The following is an 18,453-nucleotide window of genomic DNA, read 5'->3' on the forward strand; positions in this document are numbered from 1 at the left end:
ATGTAGTAACTATCTGCACAGAGCCATATAACATGCATTTTTCACAAAATCATTTTGGTTCCCAGGGGCTGGTCCATGGTGTTGTAGGATTTGTTCTGGTGGCCGTTCATCTTTTCCCCATGTTTGGGCGCTCCCTCAAGCTGGGGCTGCATCAATTGACCATTTTTTTTCTTAGTCCTTCATCATATACTTGAATTCCAACTGATTTCCCTGAACTTGTTCTAGCAAAACTCCCAGTGCTCTGATACACCCTGTACAGCACAGACAGTGACAGCAGATGTTGGAGTGGGCAGAGGGATGATCCCCCCCTTATTTTAGTGAAGTTTTCCCAACATTCTCCATTTGCTGTTTCCCTTTGCAGCTTCAGCCCTTTCTGTTGCAGAGTCAGAGATCCTCAGCATGGGCTCTGCCTTCAGCTGTGCAGATTCCATCTGTGCAAGCAGGCAGAGCTTGGGGTGAGGGGCAGAGGGAATCAGCCAATTCCTGCCCCAGGCAAGAAGAGCCAGGTACATTGTCCCCAGTTTGCCCCAGCAGTTTTAATTTGCATTTCTGAAGCTCCTCCTGGGTGCCTGGAATGCAGCTTCTCTTCCACAGCAGCCTTCAGCAGCCTCAGTTGTGCACCCCCCACAATCTACTGCTTTTTTTTTTTCCTTCAAATCATCTATTTATTGTTCATGAGTTAAAGGGTCACCTTTAAATCTCATCTAGTTTTGAAAATTTTGAAAAACTCTAATCACTTGGTTTTTAAAATTTTAAAAGTTTAATAATAATAAAATGGTTATAAAAATAATAATACAATTAGAGTTAGGACAATTACAAGACAAAAAGAGCAAAGAATTACGGATGTCCAGATGCTCTCGGACCCTAAGTCAAGAAAAGCATGACTTGTGAACAAAGGAATCACCCTTAAACAAAGACACTTGTTGCATATTCATACATCCTTCATGGTTATGCATACATTCTGTTCTAAACAAGAAACTCTGTTATATGTCAGCTGTTCCCTTTAATCCCCTGGCATCTTCAAGTCTGAGCAAGGCCTGAAGAAATTAGCTTCTCCTGATCAGAAGCCATAAATTCCTCTCCTTTGGAAGATTTAGGTGTTCTTCGAAGGGAGCATCTCATTCCTAAAAAGAAACCTCCCCCCACATACATTGTCTCTATTTTAACATAATGTTGTAACCTAAAACTACACTTAACACAATATGTAAGGGAATTAATACAGCATAACTTTCTAACATTACACATATAATATTCATTGTAACATTTGTGAAAAGCCAATCATAAATATGCATTTTTCACAATCCCACCTCTTACTGCGCAAGCCAAATGATTTATAAAGAATATTTCCTGTCCTCCTGCATTCTTTGGACTCTGTTGGTAATCAAATAAAACATGGGATTAAACAAAGAAGAAATATCAAAACACTTGTAACACATAAAAGGAAGAATCCTAATTTCTTCCACCATCCCATTCTCAATACATTACCCCACCTGCTAGTTTTTAACGTTATTTTCCCATTTTTGGACTGATACCTGGGTCATAATTTTTTTCTGATATCCTTTGTTTTTTCCAGGATGGCATCCTCATTGCCATCTATTTTCAACAATCTGTACACCCCATTCTTTAGCCAATAAATAGCGTAAAGCCAACCTATTTTAATGCACTACAGGTGATGTTTGGCTTTGCAGACTCCATATTAATTCCAATGCCTGAGCAGCTTTGTTTATTATCTTCTCTATAACTGCTTGGAGTCATTTAATATGACTCAGGATATAATTTGGGGTTAACACAGAGCTAGACTGCTGTGCTTGTTTTCCCTTTTTTTTTTACTAACTGTCTCTTTACCGAATCTTGGACTATATTTCTAAGATCAAATGTAAAACAAATCCATCTCTCTCCTTTTGGACATTCCATGCCCCAAGTATTACTACTTTTTCCTAAGTTCTTTGTAATGTGATAATTTTCCCCCTTTTTCCTGCAGGTACTTAATTTGGATGGGTTATAACAGTGCCTGTTGACATGGGTGTGTGTACCAAAAAGGAACTTTGGTTTCTTTCCATGTGATACTTTCTGTAGCATTTGTGACACGATCTTGCTGCTATCTCAGAAGGGAGAAGACAACAAATGAGAGACAGAAACAGGAATGACAGAGGTCTGGCTTGGCTTATACCCCCACCTCCCCTGCCTGTGGGGCTGCTGCCCACAGCAGGTACGTGTGATCTTCTCGCTGGTGAGTTCAGTGCTCAATCCAGGCTTGCCCTCTGTTTCCCTTGTCACTCCTTTTTTACTCATTTCCAGGCAAATTGTTTTTGACACCTTTTAACTGTGGTTTTCCACCATTCCTCAGGTATCTCTCAGTCCACAGGCATTGATAATCCCCATCTACAAAAGCAATTTATTACTTCAGTTTTTGAGGTCTTTCTGTATAGGGGATTGATTCAGTACTCAATACTTCTTGCCACGAGAACATAGATTTTGTGAGCTACAATGCCAATTATTCTCATAATTTAAACATTCACTTATAACCCAGCTGCCATGTCCAATATGGGGATGAATCAAATAAAGTATACAGCATAGTATTAATGGCAATTTCCCTTCTTGCCTGTACAAGCCACAGGCTAAGGCCAGACTATAAGAACTCTTTGACTCAAACACTCCCGACCCTCCTGTTTGAAGTGGCAGTGTTCCTCTGCCAAGGAGGTGTCGGAGGCGTCTCAGGGCTTATTCAGGCAGGGCTTAGAACCAGTGATGCAAGCTTTGCCTTATTTCTCAGTTAGGTGTTATTCTTTGTACCTGCCTTGGATCGTTTGGGTCTTCCCAAACCATTACCACCCAGTCCTGGTTGAAAGTCAATTTGGTATCACCCGGTTTAGATGTGATAGTCCATTCCTCACGTTTCTTCACAAATTCTTTTATTTTGCTGGCATGAATTCACCCTCTTTTCCATGGTTGGGATTGCTGCTTTAGTAGTACCTGGAAAGGACTTCTTAATAACACAATGTTAAAAGAAAAACAATACTGCATTAACTTTCACCATTAGTTTTCTTCAAAACTTTCTGGGTTTAACTAAAAACTTTTTCTGTAGCTGCTTCTTCTTCTTGTATCCAGCTGTGCTAATTGCTGCAGAGGCCAATTCTTCTTCTTGTGAGCTATAATTAGTTAAATAAAAAAAGACTAGCCCAAATTTAACACAAGATGTATCACATCTCTTGGTTTTTTGCTTTTTAGGCAACATCCAACTGTTTTAGTCTTACAGACCCATTCTTCAGAACAAAAGCCTCCTTTCCTTAACAACAAAAATCAGAAGGAAAAAAAAGAAGTCTTGTTTAAAAAAATAAAGCACATTGTGAGAGTCAGCTATCTCTGCTTTGATCTTATCTCTATTGGTGGTCCAGCTCTCCCTCTTTTTCACAGCTTTGCCTTTGACTGTACTTCCTCACTCCCCTCCCCTTGTTGTCACTCTGTCTAGCAGGAATGGGGGAGAACTTACAAATAGCTATGGTATGGGGACTTTGGGGTGTATTTCGCTCTTTCTCTTTCTCTCTCTTTCCCTTTCTCTCTCTTTCTCTTTTTCTCTCTTCTTCTCTCTTCTCCCTTTCTCTCTGTTTCACCCTCTTTTTCTCTTTTCACACTTCAACATCCACATTCCAATATCAGTCCACTTTCTAACATTAGTCCTACATCCTGGAGAGGTGAGTCTGCCAATCACCTCTCCCTCCTTTTTCAACTTCCTTACAAATTTAATTACTTTTGTTATGTGTGTTCTGCAGGCCTTTAATTCACGGCACCCTCCACCAAGGGCTACCAGCTACCCACAGCTGACAGTGCTAAAACTAAAGACTTATTTTGCTGTCACAATTTTCCATTCACAAGCTTGAAAGGGTTGTAGGAACAAGGTAAACAAAAACTTACTTCTGAAGTGATCTTGCCTGCAATAAAAAATTTAAGGCAATGCTTGTTAGTGCAATATAATTTGCAAAGAAGCCAAGGTTTGATTTGGGAAGGGCATCTGAGGACACAGAGCATGAGTTTTACAAATCTATAATTTGAAGAGGGAATAGACAAAATGTGGATACAGTGGGGGAGACAGCAAGTAAGGAATTTATCTCTGCAATACTCTCTTTTTGACTGCCAGGAGACACTCTCTGAAGAGGTTCTTACAGTACAAACAATAACTGGATGGGAAGAGGCACTCTTGAATTTAAGCTTTGGTGTCAAAATAGGAAACTGCCCCTGAGCACTGCAGTGCTGGAGCACCCTGCCTGCAAACTCACCAGAGGCAAGCCACTGCTGCCACGCTGCAGGGCTGCCTGCAGCACAGAGGGAACCATGGCCAAGCCCTCCCTGCAGGCCTGGGTAATCCACACAAGGAATCACAATTGCTTCATAGCTCTCTAACTCATTCAAGAAATAGGAAACTGTAGTAAACAGAGATCTCCCTCACCATCTTTTTCATATGTGTGTGTCACACACCCACTGTGATGCTGGAAGTAACAAATTGTTTACATTAGAAGATACTGAAACTTTTTCTTCATCTAGCTTTGTAGTTTCCCTTTTCTATATGTAGCAACCTCCCATTGTGGGAAAAAATGAGCCCTATTTTTTTACAAGTGTTTTGTATGCACAATTTTATTTGCTCTTCTAGATACACTGCAAGTAGTTAGCACTTCCAGAAAAACCAGCAAACAAGCAAAACAAAAAAACTAAGAAAGCAAAACACATTTGGGTACATGAAAAAGGACTGGTTGGAAGGAAAATTGTTTCTCATTGATCTACCAAGCGGTTGGTGTTACCTTTAGTTTAACTTTACACACTGAGAACACTTGATTGAACAGCCTGCATTGACTCAAATTAATAGCAGGTTTTGCTATGTCACAGCTGTAAACTAGTTTTTCAATCCTAGAGTACAGTAAGTTATGTATTTCAATATAAAAATCACAATGCAAATTGGAAGAAATTTAGTACTGCATGAGGTGTGCACACAATTAATTTACCTCTAGAAGTCAGTTTATGACTTTCCTCTACTAGGATTGCAGTAGCTGCTATAGCTTGAATACACACTGGCCAGCCTTGATTTACTGGATCCCACATCTTTGATAAATAAGCCACGGGTCTCTTTACTCCTCCCCACTCTTGAAACAAAACCCTATGAGCTACCCCCTTTTTTTCATTTACATATAAATGAAAGGGTTTTGCTAGTGAAGGTAAGCTTAAAGTTTATATTGGGGCTAGTTTTAACTTCTTTTTTCTTAATTTTTCATTTTCCTTTTTGATCCATTTTATATCATCTCCCTCTGTCATTTTTTTTTATTCAAAAATTTTACTGTCTGTGTATATCCTTCAATCGACAATCTATAATATCCCAATAATCTGAGTATCTTTCTGATTTCCCCCTTTGAAGAGGGAGGGGGAAGGGATAGAATCCCTGTGTTTCAGTCTGGGTTGAGCTTCCAACTACCCTTACTAAGCAAGTGTCCAAGATATTTTACCTCTGATTCTACAAATTGCAGCTTCCCTTTTGATACCCTTAATCCTTTTTCCCCAAGAAAATTCAAAAGCTTTATAGTAGCCTCTCTAACTTCAGCTTCAGCTTCCCCAGAAAGTAAAAGATTATCCACATATTGGATAATTTGTATTTCAGGGGGAGTGGGGAAAGTTTGTAGTATTGTTTCTAAAGCTTGTCCAAATAAGTTTGGGGATTCTGTAAGCCCCTGTGGTAGTTTTGTCCATCTTAATTGCTGTTTTCTCCAGTTAGTGGGTCCTTCCATTCAAAATCAAAGATAACTTGCTCTCCTGGGCTAATGGGCAAGCCCAAAAGGCATCTTTAAGGTCCACTACACTAAACCACTGATGCTGGGGAGGAACTTTACTGAAAAGAGTATAAGGATTTGGTACCACTGGATAGCGGGTCTGAGTTCCTTTGTTAACCTCCCTTAAGTCTTGTACCAGTCTATAGCTCCCGTCAGGCTTCTTTACTGGGAGTATTGGGGTATTATGGGGAGACATACAAGGTTCTAATGTCCCATCCTTTATTAGTCCTTCTATTACTGGCTTTAAACATTCCCGTCCTTCTAAAGGTACAGGATACTGCCGTACATGTATGGGACAATTTTTTTTTCCTCAGTTGTAATCTTTATGGGGTCAATATTTAATCTTCCCCTATTTCCCTCCCCAGCCCAAACTTCCTTGTTAATTCTTCTTCCATCCTCCTGGCCTAGTTTTAAAAGTCTAGCTGTCATCTTCCCATCTTCTGGAACAACCCCTATTCCTAATTTCACCTGTAAATCTTGTCCCAATAAATTGCTACCTGCCCCTGGGACCAAGAAAACATCCCTCATCCAAAATTTAGTTTCTCCCTCTATTACCACATTTTTAATAACGGGTACTGTGAAACTCTCTCCTTTTGCTCCTGTTACTATTACGGTATCTTTGCTTACACTATAACCTTTTGGAATATTTAACATAAAGGTTCTTTTTGCCCCTGTGTCTACCACAAATTCCAATTCTTCTTCTTGGGGACCCACTCTTAAAGTTATCTCAGCATTCCCCACCTGGACCCACCTGCGCCCCCCCTCGGCCCCATGGCCCCGCGAGGGGAATTTGGGGAGGTGGGAGTGGGGCAGCGCCAAGGCCGGGCCCCCCCGCGCTGTCCTGGCGGGAGCGGCTGCAGTGGGGACCGAGTGCGGGCGGGAGCGGCCGAGAGCCCAGCGCTGCCCCAGCCCGACCTGCCCCAGCTCCATCCCTGCCCCTGCGCTGGGATGCTGTGGGGCTGGGGGGAAGAGGGAGCCGGCAGTGGGTGCTGGGCCTGGGGGCAGGAGGAGAAGGGAAGGAGAAGCAGGCTTGAGGAACAGAATGGTCAAAGGATGCAAGTGGCAGGAGAGGGTGGGATTGTGCCAGAGAAGGAGGAATAGCCGGAGGAAGAGGAGTGTGAGGAAGAGTAGAGACACAAGAGGAGGAGGAGGAGGAGCAGAAAGAGGAAGCAGCAGAAGGTTCCACCCCTCCCTGTGTCTGCAGCCTCCCCCCAGCCCCAGGAGTGGTGCTCCCCCCACATGCAGCAGGTAACTGTGGAGCGGGATCCACGATTTTCATGGGGTGAATCTTGGTGTTTCTGAGCTTTCTTGGGTTAAATGTTGGTGCTTTGGTTTTATGTGGCAGCTGAATCTTTATCTTTTGAAGGAGGTTTTTGCTGAGTGGTGATGTTCGGGGAGTTTTTGATTTGTGTCTTGAAGTTTGTGGGATTTTTGGGCTGAATCTTGGTGTTTTGGAGGTTCTTACAGACACAGGATTCCCAATGACTTCCTGAGATGAACTTGGGCAAGGAGGAACCTCCAGTCCAAGGAGCTCTTCTCTTGTTTTTCCCTCAAACCAGGATTTGTCATTGCCAGGGCGTGGCTGGATGGAGGAGGAGGAAAAGTCCCGGAGATGCTGCAGGAGGAGGAGCTGCAAACCCAGCCCAGGGAGCTGCAGGGAGGAAAGAGCCCCCTGAGCCAGGAAGGCGGGCGGAGATCCAGCCAGAGCTCGGAGCTGGTGGAGAAGCCTCATGGCAGGGAGAAGCCCCACAAGTGCTTGGAATGTGGGAAGGGTTTCAGCCAGAGCTCCACCCTGATCTATCACCAGAGGATCCACACTGGGGAACGGCCCTATGAGTGCTTGGAATGTGGGAAGGGTTTCAGCCGGAGCTCCTACCTGATCCGGCACCAGAGGATCCACACTGGGGAACGGCCCTTCGAGTGTGGGAAATGTGGGAAGAGGTTTCGGACCAGCTCTGATGTCCTCAAACATGAGCGGATTCACACAGAGGAGAGGCCCTACCGCTGCCCCAACTGCGGGATGGGCTTCAACCACAACTGCAGCCTCATTGTGCACCGGAGCATCCACACCGGGGAGAGGCCCTACGAGTGTGGGAAGTGTGGGAAGGGCTTCAGACACAGGTCTAGTCTGATCAAGCACCAGGTGATCCACACTGGGGAACGGCCCTATGAGTGCTTGGAATGTGGGAAGAGCTTTGGGTGGAGCTCTGCCCTGAGAATACACCAACGCTTCCACACTGGGGAGAGGCCCTACGAGTGTCCCCAGTGTGGGAAGAGGTTTCGGACCAGCTCCAGTGTCCTTCTACATGAACGGATTCACACAGAGGAGAGGCCCTTCCGCTGCCCCAACTGTGGGAAGGGCTTCAAACACAACTCCAGCCGCATCAGGCACCGGCGCATCCACACTGGGGAGAGGCCCTACGAGTGTGGGAAGTGTGGGAAGAGCTTCTCACAGAGCTTTCACTTGACCCAGCACCAAAGGAGGCACCACTAAAGGAAGCCCTGTGAGTGCCCCGCGTGAGGGAAGAGCTTGGAGTGAGGGAAGAGCTCGGTGTGCTGCTGCAGCTCCTTACCTCATGGGAGGATCAGGGCTGGATGATCCCCAGTGAACCCCATTGGGCAGAGCCCTGGTGCCCCCATATAGGGAATAAAACAGAGAGTAAAGCAATGGAGCTGATAAAGGGGCCCGATATCTGAGGCCTGACTGAGCAGAAACTGTGGGAAACACAGACAGTTTAAGTCTCCCTGGGCAAGAAGAGGGGACAGTGGGGGGTGTTGCTATTATGCTGGCGTGGTAGTGTGGAGGAAGGGTTTTAGAAAGGTCTTGGGAATGGGAAACTGAGGAAAATATACATTTTTGTATGCCCCATTGTTTTTGGAAAGTTTTGCTTCAGCATTTCTCTGTGAACCCCCTTCTCCCCACCCCTGAGCAGTTCCCATTTGACCTGACCCCTGGGTTGATTCTGATGCGCCTAAGCTGGACACTGTCTCCATTGTTTAGACCTTATCTCTTAATTTTGCTATATAAAACTGTATCTGGGCAGTAGCCCGGGGTCTTTGGTCCCTGCAACCGTTCAGGCAATACAATCTCTCTGGACTGTATACCACTGACCTCTCTTCGTCTCTTTATCTCCATCCCTAGCGGCGACCGAGGCACGCTGCCGCTTGGACCGTGCTAACCCAGCCGCTGCCTGGTAAGCCCAGGGCAGCGGGACCACGACAAAACCCCGGCCCCTGGAGGGGACAGCTAGCCGGAGGGTCCTGGGGGGCCGGGGAGGGACGGGGGACAGCTTCAAGTGACCCCCAAAAGCCGCAGGGGGTGGCAGGGGTGTGACAGAGGGGATGAGGGGGTGAGAAAGGGACAGAAGGGACATCAGAGTGTGGGAAACCACAGACTGAGGTATTGTTTATTAAGATATATATAAATAAGTTAGGAAACGGATTTGTGAGAAATCACAGACTGAGGATAGGAAACGGAGGGTGAGAAAATACAGACTTCTTACAGACTAAGGTATTGATTAGGAAACGAGGATACGCAAATAGCCTGCGGACACAACATTTGCAAGATAAGGAAACCAAACACACCTGGGGACTGATGATACAAGATAACGATAACCTCCATTACTCACCGACTGCTTACGTAAACAAAAGGAAACTGCAAGCTTAAACAAAGGAGACCCCTCGGGAATTCATTGAAAGAACGGGATAAAAATGAGGGCTGTTTGAATGAATCGGCGCGGCAGAGAGGGAGCAGAAACTCCCCCACCGCCCAGCGCTGTCTTTGCTCATATCCTACTTGCTGTAATTAATAAAATTCTAATTGGATTATGATCCATTGTGGCGTAAATTTATAACAATTTCTGGTGTCGTGACTCGGATAAGGAACGGTGGGCTTTGGTCCTCCGGGGAGGCGCCCCGCGACATTTCGTGGTCCCGCGACCAATAGCTTACCCTAACCTTACCGACGAACCTAAAGTCTAGGATAATGAGCAAAGGAGAGACCGGTAAAAAATCCCATAAAAATCCTGTGCACGAGAGTCCGGACGAAGACGCAGGACGCGTAAGTAGTGAAATTATTCGCAGAGCGAAACTGTTCACGGTGAAATTTCTCACGGGTTTTCCGTTCGGGCGGGATTGGGTTTCCTGGAATATAACGAATGAGAGGTTCGATATACTGAGCCAAGCAAGTGTGGACTCTTAAGTACTGCGTTTTCCATCTCCCGCGAGGGACTGGGCCAGGAACAAGAGGAGCGAGTACGTGTGTGTGTGGAGATATTCCAGAAGATGGGGGCGAAGGGAAGCAAGCCTTCGACTCCCATGGGAAGGGTACCCACTGTACCAAAGGATACCCCTCTGGCATATATCTTAGATAATTGGAGATATTTCCCTGGAACCCTAGGGAAAGATAAGCAAAAAATGATAGAATATTGTACTAAGATATGGGGAGGGAAGAAGATTTCTAAAAATGTCTTTTGACCAGTTTATGGGTCAGAAAAAGATTGGGTAAGGCAGCAGTTAAACCTCTGGGTAAATAATAAAAAACTCCTTAACCCGGAGGGGAGACAATACGCGGAAGTGTGGCTAGAAAGACCGGGAGCTGGACTTTATCCGCTGAATGAAATAAAAACTAAACATAAGAAAAAGAAGGAAGAGTTAGACGAAACCCTTCTAACCCTCCCTCCTTACATCCCTCCTCCTGTTTCCGCAGCCCCTCCAGAGGTCTCCAGAGCACCCACTCCCTCACCAGAGTCAGAACAAGGGTCTCCCCCCGTTCCTAGACACGTAACTAGAAGTCAAAGAGGGGAAGCTCAGATGTACCCCCTAAGAGAAATACCCATGGGGGGACCTCAACCTGTGATTGGATATATTTCCGTCCCCTTAAACTCGGCTGACTTACGAGATTTTAAAAGAACCGAGATGGGAAGCTTAATTGAGGACCCACTCGGAGTAGCAGAAAGACTAGATCAATTTTTGGGACCAAGCCTTTATACTTGGGATGAGATGCAATCTATCCTTGGTCAATTATTCATTACCGAGGAAAGAGATATGATTAGACGAGCAGGAATGAGACTGGGATTCTCAACATGCTCAGGGACCTCAAGCAGATATTAAATGGCCACTCCAAAGACCTAATTGGAATAATCAGGATCCGGCGCTTAGAACTCATATGCAGGACCTGAGAACTATAGTAATTCAGGGGATTAGAGAAGCAGTACCCCGTGGGCAGAATATCAATAAAGCATTTAATGAAATGCAAAAGAATGATGAAAGCCCTACTGAGTGGCTGGAACGACTAAGGAAAGCCCTTCAGCTGTACTCTGGGGTAAATCCAAACGACCCTTTAGGGCAAATGCTCCTCAAAACTCAGTTTGTGGCAAAATCATGGGAAGATATCAGGAAGAAGATTGAAAAGTTAGAGAACTGGCAGAATAGAGGGTTAGATGAATTATTGAGGGAAGCTCAGAAAGTCTACGTAAGATGGGAAGAAGAGAGCAGCAAGCGACAAGTAAGAATGATGGTAGCAACAGTCAGAGAGGATCGCAAAGGGCGAACTGGTGAACACAGATCTGCTAGAATGAAACAAATAGAAAAGGAACAGAGGTGTTGTTTTTACTGTGGAAAAAAGGGACATATAAGGAAGAATTGCAGAGAAAGGATCAGAGATGAGGAAATATTGAAAACAGAATAGGGGAGTCAGGGGCTCTATATCTTAGGGGACCGGAGTCATCATGAGCCCTTGATAAAAGTAAAAATAGGTCCCCATAAACAAGAGTTCACCTTTTTAGTAGACACTGGGGCTGAAAAATCAACTATTAAGCAGATACCTGAGGGATGTAAAGTTTCCCCTGAAAAAGTACAAGTAATTGGGGCAAAAGGGGAACCCTTTAAAGTAAGCAAAATCAAAAATGTGGTATTCGAAACTGAAAATAAATTTGGAATGGGTGAACTCTTGCTCGTCCCTGAAGCAGAATTTAACCTGTTAGGACGAGACTTAATTATTGAATTGCAATTAGAAATTAAAGTGAAAAATCAAGAGTTGGCAGGGTCTGCTTATCCTTTGACCGTGGATGATCAAAAACAAATTAACCCCAATGTCTGGTACTCTCCGGACACAATTAGTAGACTGGAAATGCCACCGATTAAAATCCAAATTTCCGAACCTCACATACCTGTGAAGGTAAGGCAATATCCCATATCCTTAGAAGGACGAAGAGGATTGAAGCCAGAAATTGATCGATTATTGGCACAAGGAATCTTAGAGCCCTGTATGTCACCCTTTAACACCCCCATTTTGCCTGTAAAGAAACCAAATGGGAAATATCGGCTCGTACATGATCTAAGGGAAATAAACAAAAGAACTATTACTCGGTTCCCTGTGGTAGCAAACCCATACACATTGCTAAGCAAACTAGGACCCCATAATTCCTGGTATAGTGTGATTGATTTAAAGGATGCCTTTTGGGTCTGTCCACTGGCAGAAGAATGCCTAATTATTTTGCCTTTGAATGGGAAGACATAGAGACGGGCTGGAGACAGCAATTAAGATAGACCGTGCTCCCCCAAGGGTTCACTGAGTCCCCTAATCTGTTTGGACAGGCCCTAGAAGAGCTCTTAACAGAATATCAAGTACAAATGGGGAATGTGCTGTTACAACATGTAGATGATCTGCTCATAGCGGGGAATAATAGGGAGAATGTAAGAAAAGAAACCATTCGACTCCTAAACTTTCTTGCACAAAAGGGACTACGGGTATCACAGGAAAAGTTACAATTTGTAGAGGAAAAAGTAAAATATCTGGGACATTATCTGTTTAACGGCCAGAAGATACTAGATCCAGAGCGTATTAAAGGAATTCTGGAATTACCTATGCCTGTCACTAAGAGGCAAATTCGGCAGGCATTAGGGCTATTTGGGTATTGTAGACAATGGATAGAGAACTACAGCTTTAAAGTTAAATTCCTATATGAACAACTGCTTAAAGACAAAATACCCAAGTGGACTCTTCAGGATCAAGAGCAGTTTGCCAGCCTTAAAAGGGAGCTAAGCCAAGCACCAGTTTTAAGTCTCCCGGATTTAAAACAGCCATTCCATTTATTTGTTAACATACATGAAGGAACGGCATTCGGAGTATTAACTCAGGAATGGGCCGGACAAAAGAAACCAGTGGCATACTTATCAAAGCTGTTAGACCCTGTGAGCAGGGGTTGGTCGAGTTGTTTACAGATCATTGTTGCTGCTGCCCTATTGCTTGAGGAACAAACTGCATTACTTTTAATGGAGAAGTTGTCTTATATGTGCCTCATAACATCAGGGGAGTGTTACAACAAAAAGCAGAAAAATGGCTTACAGATAGCCGAATATTAAAGTATGAGGGAATACTTATAGAATCCTCTAAATTATCTTTAAAAACTACTGGAGCAGTTAACCCCGCTGAGTTTTTATATTCAGGAGAAGGTAATGAACCATTACACGATTGGTTTCAAACAATTGAACAACAAACACGCATTAGGTCAGACTTAGAAGAAGAAGAACTACAATGTGGAGAAGTATTATTCATAGATGGGTCATCACGAATAGTAGAAGGTAAACGATTGTCTGGATATGCCATCGTTAAATGGGAAAAAGGGGAATTTAAGACAAAAGAATCCGGCTCCCTGAGTGCCAGTTGGTCGGCTCAAGCCTGTGAGCTATATGCATTGTGGAAAGCATTAGTGTTACTGAAGGGAAAGGATGGGACTATATATACAGACTCACGTTATGTGTTCGGAGTAGTACACACCTTTGGGAAAATATGGGAGGAAAGGGGATTTGTTAACTCCCAGGGAAAAGAACTGATACACCCGGAATTAATTCGGCAAGTTCTGGGGGCATTGAAAATGCCAAATAAAATAGCAGTTGTACATATAAAAGGACACCAGCGAGGTACAAGTTACCAAGTTGGGGGAAATAATGCAGCTGATATAGAGGCAAAACGAGTGGCAGGCAATTATAATATAATTTTGACTATGCAACAAGTACCTATTAGTAAAAATTTGAGTTTTTAGTCTGCGGAAAAAGAAAAACTAGAACAAATAGGAGCTAAGGAATGGGATGGGAAATACATATTGCCAGACGGGAGAGAAGTCTTGCCAAAGGGCATAGCACTTGAAATATTTTCAAAAATACACAGTAAAGCACACTGGGGAACTCAGGCGTTAGTTGATAATTTTAATCAACAGTTTGCCTGTATAGGCGTATATAATATAGCAAAGACAGTTACAGCAGCCTGCGAGACCTGTCAAAAGGTTAATCGAAACAACATAAAACAAAGACCTCTTGGAGGACGTTCCCCCGCATACCGACCATTCTCACATATACAAGTAGATTTTACTGAACTACCTAGGGTGGGGTGTTAAAAATATTTATTAGTAATGGTGGATCACTTAACACATTATGTTGAGGCTTTTCCTACCTCCAGGGCAACCGCTAACCAAGTCACTAAAGTGTTACTTGAACACGTTATACCTTGATATGGAGTACCTGAGGTAATCGACTCAGACAGAGGAACACATTTTGTATCAAAAATTGTTAAAGATCTGACAGAAAACTTGGGTATAAAGTGGGAATACCATACACCATGGCATCCACAAAGTTCAGGAAAAGTTGCAAGGATGAGTGGAGAAATTAAAACTATTTTGACTAAATTAATTATAGAAACCAAATTATCATGGATTAAATGCCTACCCATGGCACTATTAATTCTCAGAACCAGACCCCGAGCAGATTAGGAATATCAGCATTTGAAATGGTGTATGGAATGTCCTACAGAATTGAAAGCCCACAAACAAATGTTTTAATTAGAGACCGTGTGATTAATGAATATGTTTCATAATTAGCAAAACATCGTAACCATCTTTGGGAATGTGGACTGATTGTGCAACGACCCCCATTGGACTTAAAAATACACAACGTTAAACCTGGGGATTGGATATTGATTAAAGTGTGGAAAGAAGAAACCCTAAAGCCCAATTGGGAGGGACCTTATCTTGTTTTGTTGACAACAGAAACAGCCGTCCGGACTGCTGAGCGTGGATGGACTCATGCCAGCCGCCTTAAAGGCCCAGTAACGAGACCTCACTGAAAAGTAATCAATACCCCAGGTGACACCAAGATAACCCTGAAAAGATAACATAATGATAAAGACGTTATTTGATTTTTTTGCTGCATTACCTTTTGGTATAAAGTGTGTATTGCTGTTTATATATGCTATAATTACTTCTTTTTTTATCTATTATATATGGAAGCGTACAAAGTGTGTAGAAGGAAATTGCTAGACATATGTAGCCACACCATAGTGAATATAGAAGGTATGCTGATGTAAATAATATATATGTACTCTAAATATACGAATTTGTGGTAATGATATAAACTGTAATTGTTATCCGTCTGCTTGTTTTAGGTATAAGGTATGCCAAGATAAATGGTGAACACACTGTGAAGGTGGATACCTTTCCAACGAACCAGTCCCCCTTTGTGGTTGAAATCTTGGCTATAAAGTGTAGAGGGGAAGTACTAACTGTGTCTTGCTTTGCCCCATTAGTTCTAGCTGCAAAGTGGGAAGCCTATATAAACAGGCAGAAATCCCGAAACAGCTGTTCTCCTGAAGAATTCCCTTGCTGCCGAGAAGATGATACCCCCCCGTGACTCGACGCAACCGAGTCGATGGGTGAGGCAAAAGAGGAACAAACTGTGGAGAAAAGAATCAGAACAATGGGACGCAGAGGCAGCAACGGTCGAACTTCCCCAGGATTGGTAAAAATATACTTAAATTGGCAAAATTGACAGACACCCTTTTTCCTGGTATACCGTTACTCTTGATATTGATAATAACCCAGGCAGAAGGGGGAAATCCTCATGAACCATTTCAATGGGAACTAATATCTTGGGAAGGAACGAGAACAATAGCCACTTTTAGCAAACCAGGTCCACCTGAATTCATAGTAAAACTTTGTGATTTAGTACCAATACATTGTGTAAAAGGACCTCCATTTTATATATGCCCGGCCTCTGGACCGTCTTACTGTAATTATCCTGGACATTATTATTGTGGTTATTGGGGATGTGAAACAATAGCCTTGGGCTGGTCGGTAAAGGCTCCTGATAAATATATAAAAGCAACCTAGACTCCTAACGAATGTGTGCCTGAACAAACAGTTGTAGATCTTACAGGTCTGCGTGACAATTATGTAGCTCCTTGTGACAAGGAAGTCTGTACCTACATCAAATTTCAAGTATTACATCCCCTAGAAGACAAGTGGTTAGTGGGACGAACATGGGGAATATGGGTCTATGGAGGAATTCCTAAAGACTTGGGAGGGCACTTTCTCATAAGAAAAGTTAAAATACCACATGATTCACTCCCTGTTGGGCCGAATAAAGTATTGAATTTACCCACTTCCCCTACAAAAAAGATTGTCCCCGCAAGTGTTACAACCACTCGTCCCAACTCCCTATCAGTAACAGATCAAATAACTAATGACAGGGTGACAGTTAGGGATTCAGGAGCGTCAAAATCCAAAGACCCTTTATGGGATTTAATGCAAGCCTCTTATCGTACCCTTAATGAAAGCAAACCAAATATAACTAAGGAGTGCTGGTTATGTTATAATGTTAGACCACCATATTTTGAGGCAATTGGAAAACCAGATAAGATTCAATGGTCTAGTGGTTCAAACCCACGAGAATGTCCATGGAATGACCAAAAAAACCATACGCAAGGAATTACTATTCAATTAGTAACAGGTCAAGGAAAATGTATCAGTACAGTGCCCAAAGATTATCAGCCTCTGTGTAACCAAACAACAATAATCACTACAAAAACTATAGAGAGACACAAGAAGAGAAATGACAAATGGGCTATCCTGGCACCAGGAGCTAAATGGGTTTGTTCAGACACCGGAGTAACGCCTTGCCTATCCCTAAAAGTGTTTGATCAATCTCAGTTTTGTATACAGGTGATTATAGTTCCTCGTCTTATCTATCACACCTCTGAGGAGGTGTTACGCCACTTTGAAGGAGACCTGAATATACAAAAACGAGAACCAATTACGGTGGTAACCTTAGCTACACTGCTGATAGCGGGTGGAGTTGGAACAGGTACAGGCATAGCCTCCTTAGTAAAAAGTCAGGAACTACAAAGTTTACAGATGGCTGTAGATGAAGATTTAGCAAAAATAGGACAATCTATCCAAAATTTAGCCACTTCAGTAAAGTCTTTATCAGAAGTAGTATTGCAAAATAGAAGGGGATTAGATCTGTTATTCCTAAAAGAAGGAGGATTATGTATAGCTCTCAATGAAGAATGTTGCTCTTTTGCTGACCATACAGGAGTAGTCCAGGATACTATATCTGAACTCTGGAAAAGGTTAAATCAACGTAAAAAAGATCGTGAGGCGGGCAGGTCATGGTATGAAAATTGGTTTAATGTTTCACCTTGGTTAACCACTTTGTTATCTGCCTTAGCAGGACCACTGATTATATTGATTCTGGGATTTATATTTGGGCCTTGTATATTACGCTGTATTTTACACTATGTTAAAAAACGATTTGACATAGCTAAACTACTTATTTTAACTACGAGGTCGGGGGCAAAATATAAAAGTGCATCTATTGATGAGGATGAAGATTGTTGTGAATGTATTGTGCCACGTGGGGGCTACGCCTATTGTAATTGTGAAGTATTACCTTGTGAGTGCTATGATAAATGTTTAGATTGTGGAAGAAGGTTTATTTGCAATAGCGAGATTGAAAGCAGCGTCTAATAAACAATAATGGGATAAAACAAGAAAATGGGGGTAATTGTGGGAAACCACAGACTGAGGTATTGTTTATTAAGATATATATATAAAGCTAGGAAATGGATTTGTGAGAAATCACAGACTGAGGATAGGAAACCAAGTGTGAGAAAATACAGATGGCTTACAGACTAAGGTATTGTTTAGAAAACAAGGATACGCAAATAGCCTGCGGACACAACATTTGCAAGATAAGGAAACCAAACACTTACACCTGGGGACTGACGATACAAGATAAAGATAACCCCCATTACTCACTGACTGCTTACATAAACAAAAGGAAACTGCAAGCTTAAACAAAGGAGACCCCTCGGGAATTCATGGAAAGAAAATGGGATAAAAGAGGACCGTTTAGACAAATTGGCGCGGCAAAAGAGAGAGCAGAAGTCCCTTTACCACCCAGCGCTGTTTTACTCGTATCCTACTTGCTGTAATTAATAAAATTCTAAATTGGATTATGACCCGTTGTGGCGTAAATTTATAACATAAGTCAATCCTCCTAATCTGCCTTTTTCTAAGAGAAGCACTAAACAAATCATATGCTGCTTGCCTTTCCATGATTACGACGGTACCGTTGCTGGCTCCTTCAGGCTTCGGCAGCACGTATCGGCTGAGCTTGCCTCTACGGTCACTCAGGGCGCGGAGCAGAGCGTTTGGCCTCTTTTCGATATCTCGCCGTCCTTCCAGCTGCAGGACCCGAACCCCAACGCAGCACCTCTCTTGCCTCTGGCTCGGATAAGGTCCCTGCTTTCGGGCGCCAGTTGTTGGAGGGTGCCGCGGGAGACAAGACTCATGCTATCATGATCATC

General features: G+C 43.2%; 1 protein-coding gene and 1 long non-coding RNA gene across 2 annotated transcripts in view; both read left to right on the forward strand.

Annotated features, from left to right (window-relative positions):
- Positions 1-18,453, forward strand: part of LOC144246559 (uncharacterized) — a 703,923-nt gene that overhangs the window by 373,015 nt on the left and 312,455 nt on the right. Inside the window, exon 5 of the mRNA XM_077784469.1 lies at positions 7,594-8,266. Coding sequence (XP_077640595.1) covers positions 7,594-8,266 — 673 coding nt within the window. The remainder of the gene's footprint in view (positions 1-7,593; positions 8,267-18,453) is intronic.
- LOC144246374 (uncharacterized) lies at positions 8,303-18,105 on the forward strand. Its single transcript, XR_013340081.1, has 2 exons — positions 8,303-9,004; positions 15,391-18,105. It is a non-coding gene; the product is annotated as an uncharacterized LOC144246374 (long non-coding RNA).

Source organism: Lonchura striata, chromosome 6 (genome assembly GCF_046129695.1).
Source record: "Lonchura striata isolate bLonStr1 chromosome 6, bLonStr1.mat, whole genome shotgun sequence".
Classification (NCBI taxonomy): domain Eukaryota; kingdom Metazoa; phylum Chordata; class Aves; order Passeriformes; family Estrildidae; genus Lonchura; species Lonchura striata.